At 47.9% G+C, this 23,972-nt stretch overlaps 1 protein-coding gene across 2 annotated transcripts in view; it reads right to left on the reverse strand.

The window, feature by feature from the left end:
- The window catches only part of LOC144791269 (receptor-transporting protein 3-like), a 50,572-nt gene that overhangs the window by 20,638 nt on the left and 5,962 nt on the right, over positions 1–23,972 (reverse strand). For both annotated transcript variants that reach the window (XR_013602344.1, XM_078665924.1), the window contains exon 3: positions 4,652–4,836. Coding sequence is in view for 1 of the 2 variants with exons in the window: in XM_078665924.1 (XP_078522050.1) it covers positions 4,652–4,833 (182 nt within the window). In the remaining variant the exon portion in view is untranslated. The remainder of the gene's footprint in view (positions 1–4,651; positions 4,837–23,972) is intronic.

Consider the following 23,972-nt stretch of genomic DNA (forward strand, 5'->3'; position numbering starts at 1 on the left):
TATTTTTATGCCTACCATTATGAAGTTGTGATGACTATATAATTGCCCTTAATGTTTTGGCCGCGATATTTTTGTATCTCAGTATTTACAGGGACGATATTCTGTCAGTGAACCGTCACAGACACGCCAGCTGATGCTAGAGGCCTGTAACCTATACTTAAACGTGTTCTCCAAGGGTTGCGCATTATTCTTCGGTTCCACAGTCAACCTCCATCTTTTCTAGGGGCGTGGCCTGTGCAATAATGAACTTTGCATGAATAAATAAAGAGCAGACACAAAATGGGAGCAGCTGTGTGTACATTTATTCAATGGCAACACAAACAAGAACAAGGAAGAAATGCCATTTATTCGGGTTTAACATTAACTCGCTTTTATAGCACCTGAAAAGTTGTTGATTTGCATGTTTTGTTGATCTTGAATAAACATAATAAAACTCACGAGGACGCAGTGTTCGGTTTATTTATATCACCTGCTCCCTTTGCAAAGAATTGTCATATCTGTAATATCTAATGGATAAGGGTGCCTTAATGATGGCTGCACACAGTGTAAAATGATTATTAAAGGTCAGTCACTGAATCTGTTGTTAGGTTTAGCTTTAGTTTCACTCATGACAAACCTACTGTAACTGAAGAAAGACTACACCAGGGGCAGAATGAGCAGAGAGTAGTTTTCTTTGCTTTCTGATTGGTTCTTTACAATGTGAGTTTCTGATTGGTGGGATTGGATGTTTAAGGTGGATAGGACCAAGTGAAGAATGTTCACATTATGAGGTGGCTGGTTAAGAAAATCCACACACTAATGAGTTCTGACCAAAATGGCTTCATGCCTGGCAGAAGTACCAGGCACTGGCTTTGTAGGTTTCATGTAGTATTTTATAAAAACTCATTGATTGGTGGCTTTATGCAAAGTCGACTTTGAAACCATACACTGGCCCTCCATGTTTGAAGTACTAGAGAGGATGTGGCCTAGTCAACAATTTCACAGGTGTGTGAAGGCCCTTTACTCTGCCTCAGGGGCCCCCGTTCATGTCAAAAGTGCTTTCTTGACCCCCTTCTAGATAGGCAGCGTCACGTGCCTGGGACACCCTCTCTTCCCACTATTCTTTGCCCTAGTCGTTGAGCCCCCGCAGAGTGGACCAGGTGTGATGCAGTTCTTTGGGGGTGTCGGGATCTCTCTGTATACAGATGACCTTCTCCACTTCATGCAGCAGCCCAAAATCTCCATTCCAAGAATTTTCCATATGCCAAAAGTCTACGGGAATGCATCGTACCCAGCGGCGGCCCATCCTAATGGGCTGAGGGGCCACGCCCCCTCACCTGTTCCCCAAAAAGAAGAGCGTCTGCCAGGCTGAGCAAAGGCACGCTTTTTTTCAGTTCAGACACCCATGAGCTAGACATGCCGAGGGTCGGACTGGGAACCGAAACCGGCCCTGGCAAACGGTTCGGAGGGGGTGCGACCGAGCTGTTTGCTACGGCCGTTTTTGGACGATTTTGTTACAAGGAGCCGATATTGCCAGCCCCCTGTAACAAAAACGGCCCCCCACCCTAGCGCCCCTCCGGGGAAATGGCTGGTGCCCGCTGCGGCCAGTCCGGCCCTGGACATGCCTAAATGTGCAGGCTCCAGGCTGCCTGAGCTAAACCTTGGCAGCTCCATCAGGCATGACCTCTTCCGCCTGGCGAAGCACCTCAAGACCCTTGTCCTTGTGACAAGGCGGGGCGTCAATAATTGCCTCGGACCTGGGAGCTGGTATTCTAATCCCTGAAATGCCTAGGGCTGTGTCAATCACTGCCACCTATTCACAGAGTGTGGTGGGTTGAGCAGTCTCAATGACCCCATCCCAATCCGTGACGAGTGAGAGACTGCTGCCTTCCCTCATTTGTTGATCTAAGGTCAGCCAGTGAAGGAAGGCAGCTGTCCCAGCCATCCTGGGACCTCTGAGGCAGAGCGGTGCGGGTAAGTGTGATTTTATTTTCAATGTTTGGAGCTTGTGTGAATATTTGGGAGTGAGTGAAGAGAATTGGTGTGAGTTTTTGCAATCGTGTGTGAATGCATGGATGTGAGTTAGTGTTTTTGTGTGCGTTTGTGCTCCAGGGTAAGCTGGGACAACCAACTTATATAGCACTGGTAGAGGACCCTCCACAATATGCCTATATCTCGAAATTAAAATTGGCCCAACCCACCTCAGATTTCTTGACATGAGGATCACGTTCGACCATGGACTAGTCTGGAGACTTAATATTGCCCCGTTGCATATTAGGAGATAGCGGGAACTCCGCAACTGGGCCAAGCTTCAATTAACCATCATGGGTCAAGATGCCTTCTTCAAGATGGTAGCCCTGACCCATATCTAGTTCAATAAACAAAACTACCCCTATTCTCTTCTCCTACATTTCTTTCAGGAACAACACTATTTATTAGCACAATTTTTGTGGGCGGAGTAACCCGCATGAATAATTTGGTACATGTGCACAGACTATGCCTGACGGAGGGTTGGGGATCCCTAACCTCCAATTTAAGTACTGGACCTCCCAACTTATTTCGTTGAATGATTGCCTCTTTTGCAACAGGGTGGACACAGCGATACACCAGGAGCTATCCATACTGAAACCGTATGACCTTTACTCCCCTCTGTATGGAGCTCAGGCCCTGCACTTGCTACCCACAATCTCTAGGATCACAACACACTGCCAGAAAGCAGCAATCAAACACCTAGGCTGGCAGGGCTGGGTGACCGCGGAGACCCCCCTAGTCGCATAACACACTTCTCGGACACAGGGACTCCAAGCATTGGATATCATTGGTATCTTCAAGATCGGAGACTTCTGGCCGACCTTATGAAATCCTTTGAACAATTAACAGTTGACCTTGCAATTCATGACAGTCAATTCTTTAGGTACTTGGAGCTCAGGTCCGCCCTAGCAGCCATATGCAGAGCTGTGTGCGGTGCCTGGTGTCCAGTCCTGTTCTGGATAGGTTACTTGTCACAGCCCTGATAAGCATAACACTCTGCATAAAAGACAGCGTCAGGCATAAGGTTGTTCTCTCCTTTTTATTAATTCCTCAACTCTAATACATAGCCTACTGATGTGGAGGTGCTCTCCACAAGTCCTCTTCTCTCTGTCTACTCAGATAGTGACAGGGAAACTAATGCTTCTCGTCTCCTCCCAGGAAGTTCCTGGTGTCCCATTTCTGTCCGGGCAAGCTAGACCGCTGACCTACTTATATAACAATGTCCTTTCCTAGAGGACATGACACCTGGGCTCCACTTCTTGGAGGCAAAAATCACAATGAAACAAGTCGTGTGGAAGGGGATCTCATGGGTGTAGAGGTCCTTAATCGATCGTTAACTCTACTGACCCATTCTTGTATCTCAGAGAAAAATGGGGAGTCTTTGAGGATGACGATCGGACTGAAGCAAAAATGGACCCCAGATTCCCGACTAATTCTGTTATACTCGAACTCGACCAATTAAGATACTTGCACCGTGCATACTTTTATCCCCATGGATGTGGAAAGTAAGCAGAGCCATTACAGCCGCATACTGACATTGTAAGAAAATGGAGGGCACGTTCCTGCACGTCATATGGGGGTGTGCAGTCATTACCACATACTGGACCACAACACACACATACACCGAGGGCATAGTAGGTCACAACCTTCCACTAGACCCTAGGGTTTCTGTTGGGGATCATGGATGGTTGAGGGCTCGTCAATTGTTTCACCTATTTAAAAAAAATGTGATCCTAGGTTAGCAGAGACAGATCTGAAAGACGGCCATCTTGGATAGGGTATTCAATAGTCTGCATAATGAGTACCTAGTGAGACTTACACACATAATTGAAACCCAAAACTCACACCAAGAGTGAAGGATGCAAGATCTGACAGTCTTTTAGAGCCACAACTATTTGGAAAAGAAGCCACAACCAGCAGACAAAAGACGACATTCATACTAACCCAACAGCAGCAAGAGGCCAAGGAGTTACTGAACATTGCGGTGCATAAAAACTGCCCTATATATCATAAAATAATATATTATGCCATTGTGTGATTGGTGGTGAATGCCACCTGGAGGTAGAGTCATCCACTGGTGCACGTTGGGCACTGCCAGTTTCTGCAATGAGAACCTTGTTGTCATTTCACATGTCTGGGGTTCTCATGCAAGCCTTTCTGTTCACTAACATGGACCAGTAAGAGCCAGGAAACTTACGGTGACAGAGCACTATACAAACTTCCCTTAAGATAAGATAAGATAAGACCAATGCTTATTTGAAACTAATTATCAAATTCAATATATTTGTTAGTGTTTCTATGGAGCTGCAAAATCTAGTTGGAAATCTGAGGAGTGAAATACAAAGCAATAGTACTGAGAAAGGAACTATGTCTGAGAAAGGGACGGTACAACAGTTTCAGTGCCAGCAGTTGCAACTGGCTGCAGTCGCGTTGACCGCAACCTCCTAAGACCATCTTTGGGCGTTGGCACTTATATTTTTTGCAAACTAAACAACGTTCACCACAATAAGAGTTAATATCACCTATCTTACTGAAACCCATTTTTCAACCTCAAGTGAATGGGAGTTGGAATCAGTCCCTTTGGGATTCATTGTGGTATCCAGTAGGGTTGGGGATGCTCACCACGGTTTAACATATTTACCTGCCTTTAGATGCCTTCTCAAACACCTTCCACCCTTCCTTCTGCTTCTCTTGCGCCAGCTCGTTAGTTATGCTATAGTTGAATTGGAGCCGCCATGTGTCTCCATACCCCTCCTCCAGCTCCTCCTCCTGAATTTCATTGAACAGGTCAATCCAGGCGTTTCCTGATTCGGGCTGAGACATGTCCTTCAAAGAAAAGGAACCAATGAAAATCTTATTCAGTAAAATGTTGGCTCTGACAGAAATTCTACGAATACGTTTATTGACTTTTCAGCTGACTTCCACCATCATAATTCTATTCTTCTTTGTTGTAGCATATTTTCACATTGAACTGTTTGCATTGAGACTAAGGCTCTCATTACTAGAATTGGAATGTATGACGGTACAACGCGTACCGTTACAACGCGTACCTTTACAACGCAGGTTTAACGCAAGTCGTTACAACGACCTGCGTTGGGGGGGCGCTGGATAGTGAATAGTTTAATTTACTATTCCAACTTCAGTCCCCGTGGATAGTAGGGAAGGTGTTGGATAGTAAATTAAACTATCCCCTATCCTAGAGCACCCTCCAGCGAAAGTCGTTGTAACGACTTTCGTTGTAAATCCTGCGTTGTACCGGTACCGCGTTGTAACGGTTCCGTTGTAAAGGATGTTTCCCCTAGAATCGCAGTAATGAACGCCTAATTAGAAATCTTACACAAAGTTTATTTTTGTAATCTGGATCTAAAATCAATTGAGTTCCACACAAAATAAGTACAATTGTTTTTTACTGTAAGACGTTCTTATTTTTCTGTTTATAGTTTTCTATTGTGCCAGTGGGATCACTGTTCTCTACATTAAGCAGGGGTCGGTGGAACAAGCCGAATTGTACTCCATGAAATTCTGTAGAGTCACTTGAAAACTCTATGAGATTTCACTGAGTTCCGCGAGAACTGCACGCTGCTCAAGCTGATTTTTAGCCGTGGGAGCTTGTGATGCACTGTAAAATCGGTGCAAACTGCACCATTCGCCTCTGCTTATTTCTGCTGCTAGAGTGGATTTTCTGCTTGAGCGGTAGCATCCTCAATGTGAATGGTAGCGACCTGCCGCAACCGCCTGCTTTGAAATATTGCTCCGGGACTCATCCGAGCCCTCCATTTTCCTTGCTCATGCTTGCTAACCTAATGAAAGGGAGCTGCGCGTGAGAAAAACTCCCCCATGTGTCGGTCCGTAGACTTTTTCTGGAACTCCGTACTCCTGGCGGAGCACGGAGTGGGCAAAGCTCAACGAACTCTGCCAGTTGAGCAAAGTTTACTGCCCACCCCTATACATAAGATGGTCAATGTATCACAATTCCCACTGATGGTGTAACCGCAGGGCTAAAACAGGTATGGTACCAGTATAGCTCATTCGAGTTCATAGTAAAAAATACACAGCAAATGGGACTTAGATATTCCACATCTAAATTAATATTATTAATTAATGGGGTCAATAGGCGGGAAAGTTATAACATTGGACTATAACTCTTAGTCATTGTCAGTAGGAGAAGCCGCATCACAAGGCTGACTGGTGGCATGAGCATGCAACCAGAGCGTGCTGCGCTTAATTGTGTAAATCTGCGAGGTTTGTAGCGATATTTTTTAATATTCCCGTTTTGGCATTTACTTTAGTGTTTATTTTGCCTTCTTCCCCGGTTTTAATATTTGGCCCACTTGCCTGCACTGTAATTGGAAATTCACCGCTTTTTCTGCGGGCCCCCTTGCCGAGCATCTCCACTTCGGCGGACATCTTGAGGGAGTGAAGGACGTCTGGCGGCGCCATCTTGGCTGACGGTCTAGTCGTCAGAAGGACGCTAGACCTTTATTTAATACGGTCATGCTAAGGCGCAGCGGTCACGCGCAGTGGGCTCGCCGGACTCTCGCCGGAGTCGGTCCAGAGTCCAGCCCGTCTGTGCCCGTCCGGGCCCAGCCGGGCCTAGGGCCTGACCCTATGCTAAATTCTTTAGGGTCCAGTATCACTTATACCCGCGATGATCTTTTATCACTACGCCCCCCAAATATTCCTACCTGCACTTATATGTATAGAGGAGCAAAACCTTTCTCATACTGTGGAATATGCTGCCCATCCCGGCAATCTACGGTAAAGAATTCCCTGCAAATGGCTTCGTTGAAGTGCAGATCTCTCCCGAAGCACTCCTTAGAGAATAATTTTCTCATACAGGACCATAACTTAGACATCTTGTTTTTAACGGAAACATGGCTTACATCGGGCTCAGGGGTGGATATTGTAAGAGCCCTTCCCCCTGGCTTTTTAATTCACTCTCAGAATAGGCCAGTGGGTCGGGGAGGTGGTATTGCCATACTTTACAGGGATTCTTTGGTGTGTAGGGCACAGAATAGTGGGGTGTGAGAGCTATAAGTTCTCTTTCCAGATTTCGCCTACGGTATCAGTGTCTGGGTTATTGGTGTATCGTCCTCCAGGATGCATCGGAAATTTTGTCAGCTCCCTGATGGAAACCGTCACGGTCTTGGCTTCCACGACCACTAATTTTATGATGTTGGGAGACTTTAAACTTAATTTTAATGACCCGGCGGACCTGTTGGCGGCAGACCTTCAATGTGATCATAAGGTATATGAGGTAGACCTTATCAATTTGGGAGCAACTCATAACAAGGGCCATTTGCTTGACCCGATCTTTACTAATGTGTCCGTTGTGAAAGCTTTGCCTCCCTTTCCACTCCCATGGTCGGACCACTTTTTGATTCCTTTTACTTGGCAAACCGAGGCCATGACTACATCTTTCCCCAGTGTTTGTACCTCGGAAAGACCTCGGTCTAGGCTGTCTGTCGAAAATTGGATTCCTCAACTTGAATGTTCGCGTCCCCCCCCTGCTCTGGACCCAGTACTGGCAGATGCGAATCTCGGTATCTGATTGACCAGCTCACTCGACTCTATCCTCCCAAAAATAACGGTCGCAAAAAGAGAGAAGAGAATAGGCTCTGCTCCTTGGTATACGCCTGAGCTAAGAACCCTTAGAAAGGGTTGCAAGAAGCTTGAACGTGCCTGGAGGAAGGACTGGGAGGAAAATAACAGAATTGAATATCGCTCGGCGATAAGGGCGTACAAACTTGCTCTTCGGGGCACTAAAGCACAATTCTTTGAGGAGAGAATTAAAAACTCTTCAAACTCCTCCAGAGAAACCTTTTTAGTGGTTAAGGAGCTTTTGAGTGTTCCCGAGCCGCCTCCAGCCCACGATAATCTAGAAGAGAAATGCAAGGATTTAGCGAACTATTTCCATACTAAAATAGTGAACATCCTAAGTGCCCTGTCCCAGATGAACCAGAGAGTAGAGGCTAGTAGTGGGTCAGTTGGATCCCCCGTCCTTTTGGAAGCCTTTGGACCAGTATCTGTGGATGAGGTCCTTAAGGCACTGGTCACTATTAAGAGCGGCTCCCCTAGTGATCCAGTCCCTATGAGGATTCTGAAACAGGTAGGATCCACTATCGCTAACCCTGTGACCGATTTGATCAATGCATCCTTGGCATGTGGTCTGGTTCCTTTGAACTGGAAGGGAGCAGTTGTAAAAGCTCTTTTGAAAAAGCCCAATTTAGACCCTCTTGACATGGCGAATTACAGGCCTATTTCCTTGCTTCCTGGACTCAGTAAAATCACGGAAAGACTGGTGAATTTTCATCTATCACACTTTCTTGAGTCCAATGGCCTGTTGAGAAATTCGCAAACAGGCTTTTGGCCGGGACAGGGCATCGACACCGCCCTACTGGCAGTCGTTGAAGAAGCCAGAAGCATTTTGGATTCGGGAGGATCAGTGGCAGTGATCCTCCTGGACCTCAGTGCAGCTTTTGACACTGTTAATCATCAAGTGTTAATTCAATGGCTGTCAGATGTAGGGGTGACTGGGACGGCATTGAAATGGCTCAAGTCATTTCTTTGCGACCGGACCTACCAGGTGTGGGAAGGTAGTGCACGATCAGCGTCAATCCCCCTCCACTGTGGTGTACCACAAGGCTCTTCCTTAAGCCCCACATTGTTCAATGTGTATATGGCCCCCTTGGAGGACGTGGTTGCCCCATTTGATATCAAAATCGTGAGCTACGCTGATGACACTCAGTTGGTGGTCGCTTTATCCAAGTTTGCCGAAAGCCCAGACACGCTGCATTCCTGCATGTCCAAAGTCTACACCTGGATGTGTGAGTCAGCACGAGTCAGCACTGAAGCTGAACGGTTCAAAGACCGAAATAATGCTTTTAGGGCATAAAGGCTCTTCACTCCCCTCGACTATCTGGCCCAGTTGTTTGGGCGTACTCCCGAGCCCAAAGGAGGAGATTAAGAGTCTTGGGGTGTGGCTGGAACAAGATCTCTCCTTCAGGACTCAGGCGAAAAAAACGGCAGGAGTCTGTTTTGGTCAGCTCAGAAAGTTCTGCCCCTCCTCCCACCGCCGTCCAGGAAGCTGCTCATTCAGGGGCTAATTGTATCAAGATTGGATTATAGCAACGCTATCTTTCTTGGTGTCCCTGAAGCAACGTTCAACAAACTCCAACAAATTCAAAACGCTGCAGCGCGGCTTCTTAAGAATATCCCAATGTCATGGTCGGCTAAACCTGCGTTGAGGGCACTGCATTGGTTGCCGGTGCGCGAAAGGGTCAAATTTAAGTCCCTCTGCCTCGCGCATAAAATTCTGCAGGATAAAGGTCCTCCTATCCTGAAGAATCTAGTTATACCCTATAAGGCCAATAGAGCCTTGCGCTCAGAGCAGAAACATCTGCTCAAGACTCCTATAGTTAAAAAGGCACGTACAGGGGGAAGAAGATTCTCAGTCAATATAGCTATTCTATGGAACTCACTCCCCCTGAGTTTGCGTTCAGAGACCTGTCTTCTCCGTTTCCGCAAACTCCTTAAAACACATCTTTTCCCTAACTGACGCCTTTGAGTACGTTTGACTGCCACCTTTCTGTTTCTGGAACAAGCGCTGGAATGCTCCAGGGTAACTACGCGCGATATAAAACTCGAAATAAATAAATAAATACATTTTCGGTTCTCAATGTACGTTTATTGAAATAAAAGTATCAGTACAGAAAGTTAAAGTTAGGTAATTAGGGGAAGTAAAATAACCTAAAATCATAGTTTTGCAAAGCTGCAATGCGCCTTTAAGAAATTAATCACACATAGCAAACATATTATTTTTGTAAACCATATTTAGGACACCATTTTTACGTAGACGATATTTCTGTAATGATCGTCTGATGTGCAGCCCTCATATAAAGGATTAGGGCAGCATTGGTAATATCAGGATACCTTGGTCTAGGTGGTAAAATGTAGTTGACAGCGCCTGGATACCCTCACAGGTGACAAGTAGTGCTCTACAAATCTACTGATTGGTTGATTGATTGACATAGTTCATACACTTTAGGAGAGGTGGAAATCGCGGAGTGGATGAGCAGATGCATACCGAATCAGTGCTTTTTAGGAGTGGCTGAGATAAGTCAAAACTCTCTTAAGCCTACAGAGTCTGCACAAGGAAAGTGCACTATTGCTATGCACGGCAACCACGTGGACCCTCTCACCAGTGCTTAATTTGTAAAAGAGTGATTGCCGGTGCGGAAGCTCTGCTCCGACCCTGAGGACGGTGTTGCGTGGAATGCCACGGTGGGGTAGACTTAAATCCACCTCATGCCTCTTTAATCCACTACCAGACACTCCCAGTATCTTTATCCCACTCTTGCCGGTCCCCGCTTTCTCCCTTTGTGATGGTTTTTCCGCCTTTCTTTTACTTTCTTTCCACTTTGTGTGATTTTTCCTCTTTTGCTTTCGGTAAATGTCAGATGAGGAAAAAAAGTGCCAGTCCCCGAAAATGAGGGCTGGTGGACCCCACCTGCTACCTCCGGCTCAAATTAAGCACTGGCTCCAACACTTTTGCATAACATTAATAGTTTTTTTCAAACATTTATTGAATGAGAGTACAGATGAGAAAAGCGCCAACATAGATTACCAGGTACACAGTCTTCTCATGAGAAGGGTGCAAAAAGACATTGCATAGGAACAAGAAGGGTGGTCTCCTAACAGAGCACATTGTTGGGTTCTCAGCTGAGCGACAAGGAGAGCTAGAAGTTGGTAGGTGATCAAGGGAAGAATTGCTTCCAGCCTTGAGATGTCTTGGATGTTGGGGTGTCCAGTTGTAGTGGAATGATACATCATGTGACGTTTGAACCTTCCCTTCATTTACTCTGATGTCCTTCATGCTCCCCCCCCCCCCAGCACCCAACCCTTCCCCCCTGCTATCAGAGACACATCAGTTCCACATTGAGAGGTCGGCTTTTAAAACTCCATCTATCAGAACAGTCTAACTCCACAATGTCCTTGTGGTAATGGCAGTTATATCATGTGCCTTTTATACCCTGGGCGCGTCACAGAAAGTGAAATCAGGTCCAAACGACATGGAATTTTTTAAAGAACTAAATAAGGGAAAAACTTGCGGTTTCCATAATCAAAATAATGATTGTGTGAACTGTTGCTTTTGCGAAGATTTACGACTTGTGCAGAGCTGTGTGGTGTTCTTTTGAGGGAAAAGATTCTGGCAGGACTTTTCTGCAGGTGTAATAAAGGTTGCAATCTTACCCTGGGCTTACAGCTGGCATCTCTGGGTGGTCGGGGTTGTTAAAAAATGCTGAAGAAAGGGGTTGCATCCAAAACCTCATCTTTTATCTATTTACATATATATTTAAAGGTTTCCTTTTGAGTGAAAGTGACTCAGAGTGATGTACATCAATTAATAATAGAAGCAAATCACAGCCTGCAGTGAACTAGTTCATGGGACACAAGTGAAAGTTGAACTGCCTCATGGTATGAAGGCCACAATGAGGAGGAGGAGGGGAGATAAAAAGAGGGTAAGATAAAAGGAGGGCACAGGAGAAAGCAGAGGGGTGGGGGGAGGTGCAGAGAGGGAGAGAGGTGCGTCATCAGAGCTGCCCTGACCCTGAAAATGAGCCAAGTTGGAGACAGCACGGGACAGCGGCGCTAAGGCAGAGGAGCGTCGCCCCACTGCTCTGTGAGAAGTTCAAAATGGAAAAATAAAATAATAATAACAAACATTGTTATTATTTTATTTTTCTGTCTCTGTCTCAGCTGATATGAAGCGGGGCTGGACGTCACAGGAACAGTGGTGGCGCTGTCTTAAGTGCGCATGAATGTTTGGCCAGCCCGAGGCTGTATCGCGGCCTGGGTGGAGAACGTGCCCAGGCCCCCGGTCCCTCTCGGAGCACTGAACCACGGTGCTCAGACCAATCACAACGCTGCTATTGCTAGCGCTGACAGGGGCAATGGGTGGCGTAGGGAAACAACCTTTACAACGCAACTTTTACAACACACTACCATTACAGCAAAACATTTACAACGCAACATCCATTACAACGCATGCATTTACAACGCAACCATTACAACGCATGACACTACAACGCACACCACTACACCGCATGTCATTACAACTCAGTCATTACAACACATACCATTACAACGCATAACATTAACATCCAACACTTACCCTACTGTTGCACCCCGTGGAGTTAGAATAGTAATTTTTACCCCTACACTATCCAACACTTACCCTACTGTTGCACCCCCTGGAGTTAGAAGAGTAATTTTTACCCCTACACTATCCAACACTTACCCTACTGTTGTACCCCCTGGAGTTAGAATAGTAATTTTTACCCCTACACTATACAACACTTACCCTACTGTTGTACCCCCTGGAGTTAGAATAGTAATTTTTACCCCTACGCTATCCAACACTTACCCTACTGTTGCACTCACTGGAGTGGGAATAGTAATTTTTACCCCTACACTATCCAACACTTACCCTACTGTTGCACCCCCTGAAGTTAGAATAGTAATGTTTACCCCTACGCTATCCAACACTTACCCTACTGTTGCACCCCCTGGAGTTAGAATAGTAATTTTTACCCCTACGCTATCCAACACTTACCCTACTGTTGCACTCACTGGAGTGGGAATAGTAATTTTTACCCCTACACTATCCAACACTTACCCTACTGTTGCACCCCCTGGAGTTAGAATAGTAATTTTTACCCCTACGCTATCCAACACTTACCCTACTGTTGCACTCACTGGAGTGGGAATAGTAATTTTTACCCCTACACTATCCAATACTTACCCTACTGTTGCACCCCCTGGAGTTAGAATAGTAATTTTTACCCCTACACTATCAAACACTTACCCTACTGTTGCACCCCCTGGAGTTAGAATAGTAATTTTTACCCCTACACTCTCCAACACTTACCCTACTGTTGTACCCCCTGGAGTTAGAATAGTAATTTTTACCCCTACACTATCCAAAACTTACCCTGCTGTTGCACCCCCTGGAGTTAGAATAGTAATTTTTACCCCTACGCTATCCAACACTTACCCTACTGTTGCACTCACTGGAGTGGGAATTGTAATGTTTACCCCTACACTATCCAACACTTACCCTACTGTTGCACCCCCTGGAGTTAGAATAGTAATTTGTACCCCTACACCAGGTATCCAACACTTACCCTACTGTTGCACCCCCTGGAGTTAGAATAGTTATTTTTATCCCTACACTATCCAACACTTACCCTACTGTTGCACCCCTGGAGTTAGAATAGTAATTTTTACCCCTATACTATCCGACACTTACCCTACTGTTGCACCCCCTGGAGTTAGAATAGTAATGTTTACCCCTACTCTATCCAACACTTACCCTACTGTTGTACCCCCTGGAGTTAGAATAGTAATTTTCACCCCTACACTATCCAACTCTTACCAAACATGCAAAGTAATGTAATGCGTTGTAATAGTATGCGTTGTAAAGGTAGTTTTTTAAATTTCGTTGCAATGGCATGCGTTGTAATGGAATGCATTGTAATGGATGTTGCATTGTAAAAAATGAGTTGTAAAGGTATGCGTTGTAAAAGTGTGCGTTGTAACGTCATACATTTGGTGGCGTAAGGTGCAGTTGCCCCTGACACAGGCCCTGGCACTTAAGCATTAGCTGAAGACTTACCTTTCAGCCATCACCCATCTCCTGGAGAGTGATCCTCCAGTGGCTTGTGCTTCATTTGTTAAAACAACTTCAGGGCAGGGCTCAAAATTTCAATTAGGAGACGGCTGCTAGTGAAGCCAAATGCCGGCAGTTACCACCTTGCTTGCCAAAGGGGACCCAAATGACACCAGCATGCAGGCCTGAGGTGGCATCCCCTGGGATTGTGTGCAGCCTGCCAGCTCTTGGTGCCAAAGATCTCTCCGCAGTGGGAGCATGCTCATCAGGTGTGCTTGGCACCAACGGGCACCACTTCACCACCTAACAGCCACTTATGGAAGCACTTCTGACAAGTGCAAGCACTGGAAACACCCAGCTCAAATTAAGCACTGTCTTCATCCAATATCACCAAAGCACACGGATATCGCGCCCAAGATGGACTACAGCTGGATGTGCACGTTTATTGGGATTTCCACATTGATGTGCCTATATGCATGCTACAATAGGTCCTTCTTGCTCGTGATAATGTGTTGGATAAAAAAAAGTCAAACAAATATTGGCAAATGTTATATAATAACATGGCAAGTGCTTGATTTCTAACAGTACCACTATTGTTCTATTGGTACCAGCGACAACTGGTTGACATGTGTCTGCTAAGTACGCTTTACACAAAGTCTCACTAGGTGCCTGATATCGCAAAGGCTTTTACCCATTCTGTGTCTATGGGGAAACACATTAGTACATAAGGGCCTGGGTGTGGGTCATCCTAAAGCCGCTCAAATTTTGGGATTGGAATGAGATGCAATAGAAAGAGTGGGATTTTAGCTCCATTGAAAAGAACAGCGACGGTTCCTGAAACGTGTGCGTTACCGGTTCCATATCTGGTTCACCCTGAGGTACAAAGTCCACCCTCGCTCGGTTGCCAGTCGGAGCAGAGAAGAATTAAAGGACCCTTTACTTGGAGAACTCACAGCTCCAGCATTAGCGGGGAAAAGACTTTTGTCATCAATGCATCTATGTGATATGGAGAGACATTTAGACTGGTCAGTGTTGTCTCTACTGACCTCAGACACATGCTTAGACATTCCAGGGCCAGTGGCCAGCGTGGCCCATGAACCCCTAGCCACCTAGACATCCAGATAGAAGATGATAGCATAACCCAACCTGCAATAAACCTGGCCCTTGAGGCAAGATGAGACTCAGGTATTTTTTGTGGGAGTGGAAACTTACAATGAAGTATGGGCGGAAAATCCGTCCCGCTCGCGAGTTCGCGGATTTTCTGCAATTTCGAACTCGCGAGCGGGACGGATTTTCAAAAACTGAAGTACATGCAGCACTTACAGGGTTACAGCAGGTGCCCAAGTTGAAGCTAATTTCTTTGTAACCATTTACAAAATGGTTACAAAGAAATGAACTTCAACTTGGGCACCTGCTGTAACCTTGTAAGGGCTTCCTGAGGGGCGCCTCCAGAGTTTGTTGCCTTCTTGCAACTATTCTCTGTCCCAGTGCTCCAGGTAGTCACAAAAATTAAACCACAACAGGAAGCACTTACAAATAACAAAGCAGGTGCCGGACTTGAAGCTCAAATTCAGTAACACATTAATCAGCCCCAAATTAATGTGTCTCGGTTGAGGCTGGACAGGTGTGCTTTCTCTCCATAATCTACAGTGGTGAACCAGAGGGTGCTGTGATGAACCAGAAGGTGCAGTTGTGAACCAGAGGGCGCTGTGATGAACCAGAAGGTGCAGTGCTGAACCAGAGGGTGCTGTGATGAACCTGAGGGTGGCAGTGATGAACCAGAGGGTGGCAGTGATGAACCAGAGGGTGGCAGTGGTGAACCAGAGGGTGCTGTGATGAACCAGAGGGTGGCAGTGATGAACCAGAGTGTGGCAGTGATGAACCAGAGGGTGGCAGTGATGAACCAGAGGGTGGCAGTGGTGAACCAGAGGGTGCTGTGATGAACCAGAGGGTGGCAGTGATGAACCAGAGGGTGGTAGTCGTGAACCAGAGGGTGGCAGTGATGAACTAGAGGGTGGCAGTGATGAACCAGAGGGTGGCAGTGGTGAACCAGAGGGTGCTGTGATTAACCAGAGGGTGGAAGTGGTGAACCAGAGGGTGTTGTGATGAACCAGAGGATGGCAGTGATCAACCAGAGGGTGGCAGTGGTGAACCAGAGGGTGCTGTGATGAACCAGAACGTGCAGTGGTGAACAAGAGGGTGCTGTGATGAACCAGAGGGTGGCAGTGATGAAGCAGAGTGTGGCAGTTGTGAACCAGAGGGTGCTGTAATGAACCAGAGGGTGGCAATGATGAACCAGAGGGTGGAAGTGGTGAACCAGAGGGTGGCAGTGATGAACTAGAGGGTGGCAGTGATGAACCAGAGGCTGGCAGTGGTGAAGCAGAGGGTGCTGTGATGAACCAGATGGTGGCAGTGATGAACCAGAGGGTGGCAGTGGTGAACCAGAGGGTGGCAGTGGTGAACCAGAGGGTGGCAGGGGTGAACCAGAGGGTGGCAGTGATGAACCAGAGGATGGCAGTGATGAACCAGAGGGTGACAGTGATTAACCAGAGGGTGACAGTGGTGAACCAGAGGGTGGCAGTTATGAACCAGAGGGTGCTGTGATGAACCAGAGGGTGGCAGTGATGAACCAGAGGGTGACAGTGATGATCCAGAGGGTGGCAGTGGCGAACCAGAGGGTGGCAGTGATGAACCAGAGGGTGGCAGTGATGATCTAGAGGGTGGCAGTGGTGAACCAGAGGATGGCAGTGATGAACCAGAGGGTGGTAGTGGTGAACCAGAGGGTGCTGTGATGAACCAGAGGGTGGCAGTGGTGAACCAGAGGGTGACAGTGGTGAACCAGAGGGTGGCAGTGGTGAACCAGAGGGTGCTGTGATGAACCAGAGGGTGGCAGTGGAAAACCAGAGGGTGACAGTGGTGAACCAGAGGGTGGCAGTGGTGAACTAGAGGATGCTGTGATGAACCAGAGGGTGGCAGTGATCAACCAGAGGGTGGCAGTGGTGAACCAGAGGGTGGCAGTGATCAACCAGAGGGTGGCAGTGATGAACCAGAGGGTGGCAGTGATGAACTAGAGGGTGGCAGTGATGAACCAGAGGGTGGCAGTGGTGAACCAGAGGGTGCTGTGATGAACCAGAGGGTGGGTGTGATGAATCAGAGGGTGGCAGTGGTGAACCAGAGGGTGCTGTGATGAACCAGAGGATGGCAGTGATGAACCAGAGGGTGGCAGTGGTGAACCAGAGGGTGGCAGTGATGAACTAGAGGGTGGCAGTGATGAACCAGAGGGTGGCAGTGGTGAACCAGAGGGTGCTGTGATGAACCAGAGGGTGGGAGTGAGGAATCAGAGGGTGGCAGTGGTGAACCAGAGGGTGCTGTGATGAACCAGAGGGTGGCAGTGATGAACCAGAGGGTGGCAGTGGTGAACCAGAGGGTGCTGTGATGAACCGGAGGATGGCAGTGATCAACCAGAGGATGGCAGTGGTGAACCAGAGGGTGCTGTGATGACCAGAGGATGGCAGTGATCAACCAGAGGGTGGCAGTGGTGAACCAGAGGGTGCTGTGATGAACCAGAAGGTGCAGTGGTGAACCAGAGGGTGTTGTGATGAACCAGAGGGTGGCAGTGATGAACCAGAGGGTGACAGTTGAGGCTGGGCAAGTGTGCTTCCTCCCCATAATCTACAGTGGTGAACCAGAGGGTGCAGTGATGAACCAGAGGTGCAGTTGTGAACCAGAGGGTGCTGCGATGAACCAGAAGGTGCAGTGGTGAACCAGAGGGTGCTGTGATGAACCAGAGTGTGGCAGTGATTAACCAGAGGGTGCCAGTGGTGAACCAGAGGGTGCTGTGATGAACCAGGGGGTGGCAGTGATGAACTAGGGGGTGGCAGTGATGAACCAGAGGGTGGTAGTCGTGAACCAGAGGGTGGCAGTGATGAACTAGAGGGTGGCAGTGATGAACCAGAGGGTGGCAGTGGTGGACCAGAGGGTGCTCTGATGAACCAGAGGGTGGCAGTGATGAACCAGTGGGTGGAAGTGGTGAACCAGAGGGTGCTGTGATTAACCAGAGGGTGGCAGTGATGAACCAGAGGGTGTCAGTGGTGAACCAGAGGGTGTTGTGATGAACCAGAGGATGGCAGTGATCAACCAGAGGGTGGCAGTGGTGAACCAGAGGGTGCTGTGATGAACCAGAAGGTGCAGTGGTGAACCAGAGGGTGCTGTGTTGAACCAGAGGGTGGCAGTGATGAACCAGAGGGTGGCAGTTGTGAACCAGAGGGTGCTGCGATGAACTAGAGGGTGGCAGTGATGAACCAGAGGGTGGCAGTGGTGAAGCAGAAGGTGCTGTGATGAACCAGATGGTGGCAGTGATGAACCAGAGGGTGGCAGTGGTGAACCAGAGGGTGGCAGTGGTGAACCAGATGGTGGCAGGGGTGAACCAGAGGGTGGCAGTGACGAACCAGAGGATGGCAGTGATGAACCAGAGGGTGACAGTGATGAACCAGAGGGTGGCAGTGGTGAACCAGAGGGTGGCAGTGATGAACCAGAGGGTGCTGTGATGAACCAGAGGGTGGCAGTGATGAACCAGAGGGTGACAGTGATGATCCAGAGGGTGACAGTGGCGAACCAGAGGATGGCAGTGATGAACCAGAGGGTGGCAGTGATGATCTAGAGGGTGGCAGTGGTGAACCAGAGGGTGGCAGTGATGAACCCGAGGGTGGCAGTGATGAACCAGAGGGTGGCAGTGGTGAATCAGAGGGTGCTGTGATGAACCAGAGGGTGGCAGTGGTGAACCAGAGGGTGACAGTGGTGAACCAGAGGGTGGCAGTGGTGAACCAGAGGATGCTGTGATGAACCAGAGGGTGGCAGTGATCAACCAGAGGGTGGCAGTGGTGAACCAGAGGGTGGCAATGGAGAACCAGAGGGTGACAGTGGTGAACCAGAGGGTGGCAGTGATCAACCAGAGGGTGGCAGTGGTGAACCAGAGGGTGGCAGTGATCAACCAGAGGGTGCTGTGATGAGCCAGAGGGTGGCAGTGGTGAACCAGAGAGCGACCGTGGTGAACCAGAGGGTGGCAGTGGTGAACCAGAGGGTACTGTGATGAACCAGAGGGTGGCAGAGATGAACCAGAGGGTGGCAGTGGTGAACCGGAGGGTGCTGTGATGAACCAGAGGGTGGCAGTGATCAACCAGAGGGTGGCAGTGGTGAACCAGAGGGTGGCAATGGAGAACCAGAGGGTGACAGTGGTGAACCAGAGGGTGGCAGTGATCAACCAGAGGGTGGCAGTGGTGAACCAGAGGGTGGCAGTGATCAACCAGAGGGTGCTGTGATGAACCAGAGGGTGGCAGTGGTGAACCAGAGGGTGACAGTGATGATCCAGAGGGTGGCAGTGGAGAACCAGAGGGTGGCAGTGATGAACCAGAGGGTGGCAGTGATGATCCAGAGGGTGGCAGTGGCGGACCGGAGGGTGGCAGTGATGAACCAGAGGGTGGCAGTGATGAACCAGAGGGTGGAAGTGGTGAACCAGAGGGTGCTGTGATGAACCAGAGGGTGGCAGTGGTGAACCAGAGGGTGACAGTGGTGAACCAGAGGGTGGCAGTGGTGAACCAGAGGGTGGCAGTGATGAACCAGAGGGTGGAAGTGGTGAACCAGAGGGTACTGTGATGAACCAGAGGGTGGCAGTGATGAACCAGAGGGTGGCAGTGGTGAACCAGAGGGTGGCAGTGATGAACCAGAGGGTGGCAGTGGTGAACGAGAGGGTGGCAGTGGTGAACCAGAGGGTGGCAGTCAGGCCCGGACTGGCCGTTGTGGGCACCGGGCAATCCCCCGGTCGGCCGCAAGGGTGGGGGCCGGTTTTGGGCCCTGGGGGCCGTTTTTGTTGCAGAGCCATTTTTGCAGCATAGCTGCAAAATCGGCCCTGTAACAAAATCGGCTGAAAAGCGGCCCTGGCAAAGCGCTCGCCCCCCTCCTGCCCGGGGGCCAGGGGGGCCGGCCGAGCACTTTGCCAGGGCCAGTTTTGGTTCCCAGTCCGGCCCTGGTGGCAGTCATGAACTAGAGGGTGGCAGTGATGAACCAGAGGGTGACAGTGATGAACCGGAGGGTGGCCATGATGAACCACAGGGTTGCGAACAGGCTGGACACGTGAAAACAACATGGTCGCGACCGTTGCAACCACACAAGTAAGTTTGCGTTCCCGAACTTGTAAAAAACCATCGCAAACTGGCAAAAAAAAGCCGCGAGTTTGCGGATTTTGCAAAATTTGCGAATCGAGGGTGCAAATTCGCAAATTTCGCCCATACGCATTGGAGACAATTGAAGGCTTCCAAAAGGGGAAGTCTTATGTGGTTCAGTCAGTACTGCACTGGGGCCAAGAGATCTTGGGTGAAGGAAGGGGGCAATGAGGTCTAGATGTGACCATGTGATCAGAGACAGGCAGGGTGGGAGTGGCCTATAGGGTAATCTGGCAGTGCATGAAAGCTGGCCTAATAGCTCAGTGTGTTGATAGTATTTTATGGGGGATTGTGGGCCTTTTTCTTAGTTTGGTGTTCCTTTTTTACTGTTGATTTCTCTGATATTAGCATACAAATATCCTGTAGCAAGCACAAATCAATGCAATCACCAGTTCCTTGCAACCCCCTATGCAACTTGTATTTACAAGTTCAAAACTACCCTATTTGCAAAAGTGGGCCTTTTTTAACTATTTGATTCGCTAATGGGGGGCGACACTTTTATTTTGGTGCCCGAGCCTACTATTTTCTGTCTGACCCAAGAGAGAGGGGACTTTGAGGCAAATGACCATAGATTGGCTTTGGGGCGTCACTTGTTCAGTAAGATTGGGGGAGTGTAAATTTCACATTTCTCAACAATCACACTGGCATATCATGATAAAATACCCAACTATTTACTAGAGAATACATATATTAGAGCGGTGTAACACCCCCAAAACCCCTCCAATGCCACGCCCATGTCCTCACGGTAGGCCCCATTCACAGACTGAACTGAAGACTTCATCCTAAACTTACTACTATTTTGGTATTCACGGAATGCACTTACTACTTTTGGCATTCACAGAATGAACTTACTACTTTTGGTATTCACAGAAGTTAGGATTTCGTCTTAAGTTTGTCTTAAGACAAACTTAAGACAGACTTAAGACAGACTTAAGACAAACTTAAGACAGACTTAAGACTAACTTAATACTGACTTAAGACAGATTTAAGACAGACTTAAGACAAAATCCTAACTTGAGTATGTCTTAAGTCTATCTTAAGTTTGTCTTAGGACAAATTTAAGACAAAATCCTAACTTTTGTGAATACCAAAAGTAGTAAGTTCATTCTGTGAATACCCAAAGTAGTAAGTGCTTTCTGTGAATGCCAAAAATAGTAAGTGCATTCTGTGAATACCAAAATAGTAGTAAGTTTAGGATTGAGTCTTAAGTTCATTCTGTGAATCGGGCCCAGTATGTTGCACACACAGTAGGTGTTACACAACACATATCCAAAAAGCACAACCTTATCTTTTGTCTGATAAAACAATTTTCGAATCTTTCTGATTAAAACTTACATACATAACCAGCTTTCGACACATAATACAGTCTTGCATCTCACTTAAGTATGTATATGAATAAATGGCATTTTTACCTTCCGCGGCTTTGCCTTCTTACCCATGTCACTCACTGAGAGATCCTGAAATGCACGTATTCATTCTCACAACCTGACCTCCCACAGAGGGGTGGTGATGGTTCTTGTGTTATTGATACCACGTGGGGTGCTTCACACCATTCAAACCAGTAGCAACGACAGCCCTCAAGTACTGCGATGACAAGGGCTGTTGCAATCCTTTCATTACTTTGTGTTGACTCTCGGCTGTTGTCAAGGAGTTCTCTGTTAAAGTTTTCAAAACGGCCATTTTGTTTTTTTGGGACACATGACCCTTCAGGTCAGTTTTATTCTGAATATTTTTAAATATAAGGCAAACGCCCCAAAATGTTTTTAAAGTATGAGGGACACTGTGGGAACACATTTCCCCATCTGTGCTGTATAAGGCCCTCTACACACACCAACAGCTGTCATGTGCTTAATTTGTAAAAAATAAGTGCCAGGAGGCCACTGCAGTTTGCACCACACGGTTGTACGACGTTACAACGCATTGTTTTACCACGCATGCCTTTACATCGCAGTTTTTACAACGCATGCTGTTACAACGCATAGAGTTAAGGGGTGCTGGATAGTGAATAGTTTAATTTACTATTCCAACTCCAGTCCCCGTGGATAGTAGGGAAGGTGTTGGATAGTAAATTAAATCTATTCCCTATCCTAGCTAGAGCGCCCCCCAGCGCTATGCATTATAATGACATGCGTTGTAACAGTTGCGTCGTAAAGGCACTGCGTGGTAAAAGTTGCGTTGTAAAGGATGTTTACCGGACCACACATTGCCTCTGCCAGCGCTGCCAATGACAGTACCAACACAACTACTAACCATCACACTCCTACAAGTAATAATAATAATCCACATTTGTAAAGCGCACAATCACCCGTAAGGGTCTCTAGGCACTGGGGGCTGTCGAGAAGATTAAGCAATCTATTGCCCAGAGTCACGTGGTGCTGAGCTAATCTGCCGCCGGTGCCGGGGATCGAACCGTGATCCCCCGATTCCGGAGTCAGTCACCCCAGCCGCGGCACCACACCTCTTCTGACTATTCCAGGCCCCCAAAGCTATAAGAATGGCTTGGGAAGCCGGTAATAGTCATTTTTTATTTATATTGAATGAATAATTACCTGTTGTTGTTGTCATCTCCAAAATAAGCCAGACAGTGCCACCTTGTGCCAGCTGTCAATAGCACCGGATGAAGTGCTGGTGCCGAGCACCGAAAACCACCGGCTCAAATTAAGCACTGGTAGGCATGGTCCCTATTCTGAGAAGAGCACTTCCTAAAAAGAATGCCTCGGATAGTCGCTGCTATTCAGGGGTGCCCTTTCAGCTGTCTGGCTGTCAGCAGAAAATCTACTTTAGTTCTGAAAGGGTCTGGTCCCAGCCTCCGATACAGCCATCCACTTCTTCCTCTGACTTCCCAAGAAAATCAAAAGGCTATGTGAATTATGTACAATCTCTGCTGTCAGTGGCAGAATTTCAGCTGTGTAGTATAAACCATGTTATTTATTTTATTTATTTATTTGTGGAGTTTTATAAAGCGTGAACGTGACCCTTTAGGTTATCAGAGCCCTGTGCATAGAACAGTCAAGTCATACATACAACAAAATACAAGATGGAAAATGCAAGTTTCAATGCAAATAAAAAACAGATACAATATACCAAAACTGCATGTTAAATCCCAGGTCCTGAGGAGTCCACATTAAACTAATCCCACTGAAGTAACTAAAGACACTTAGTGGCCCATTAGGATGGCGGGTGGATCGCCCCTACCGCTGGCCCAGCGGGGGCGATCCGCCCGCCATCGGTGCAGAAATGACCCCCCGCCATATTACAACGGCTGAGGGCTCCGCGGCGGATGAAGACCGTCCGCCGCTTTTCCGCCCGGTCGACATGTCGACCGGGCGGAAAAGGGTTCTATATGGTGGCGGTGTCTGAAAGACACCGCCAGCCATATTAGAATGTGGCTTTTGAAATGCTTTTCCGTGGTTTCCGCCACGGAAAGACATGCAGAGTTTGCTTGGGGGGCCCGTTGCGGGCCCCCAGGGACTCCGAGGGGTGGAGGGTGCACATGGGGGTTACCTATGGTACCCCCTGCAGTTCCATGCTCAGCATGGCAGGCACCATGCATGGAAGTGCACAACATGCCTTCCTGGCATTGTGGCAGGCGGTGCTGAGTGCACCGCCCGCTACAATGTTAGGAATGCCAGATGCTCCCGCCACTGTGGCAGGCGCATCCTAATGGCACCCACGGGACCCCCGCCCTTATGGCGGGCGGTCCTTTTGTATGACGGGATGGCGGGCAGACTTTGTCCCTTAGTGAAGGAATCTATCCATCACAATGCTGAAATTCTGCAGGCCTGCTTGTCTTCAGCAGTCCCCTTACAGCGCCTTCAAAGAAAATGTGTTGTAAAATGTTGCAAATGTTGTAAAGTAACCAACAGTTTTAAGAGCAGAGAAGAGTGTGTGTGCGTGAGTTTTTGTCTCTGTGTGAGGGTAAAAATTCTTGGTGAAATCCTGCAGCCACCTCACCATACCCGACTGAAAGCACCCGTACCCAACTATTCACTAGAGCAGTGATACTCAGAGTACGGCCCGGGGGCGCTTGCGGCCCACTTGACGTTTACATGCGGCCCCCCATGGTGAATAGC

Source organism: Lissotriton helveticus, chromosome 11 (genome assembly GCF_964261635.1).
Source record: "Lissotriton helveticus chromosome 11, aLisHel1.1, whole genome shotgun sequence".
NCBI classification, from domain to species: domain Eukaryota; kingdom Metazoa; phylum Chordata; class Amphibia; order Caudata; family Salamandridae; genus Lissotriton; species Lissotriton helveticus.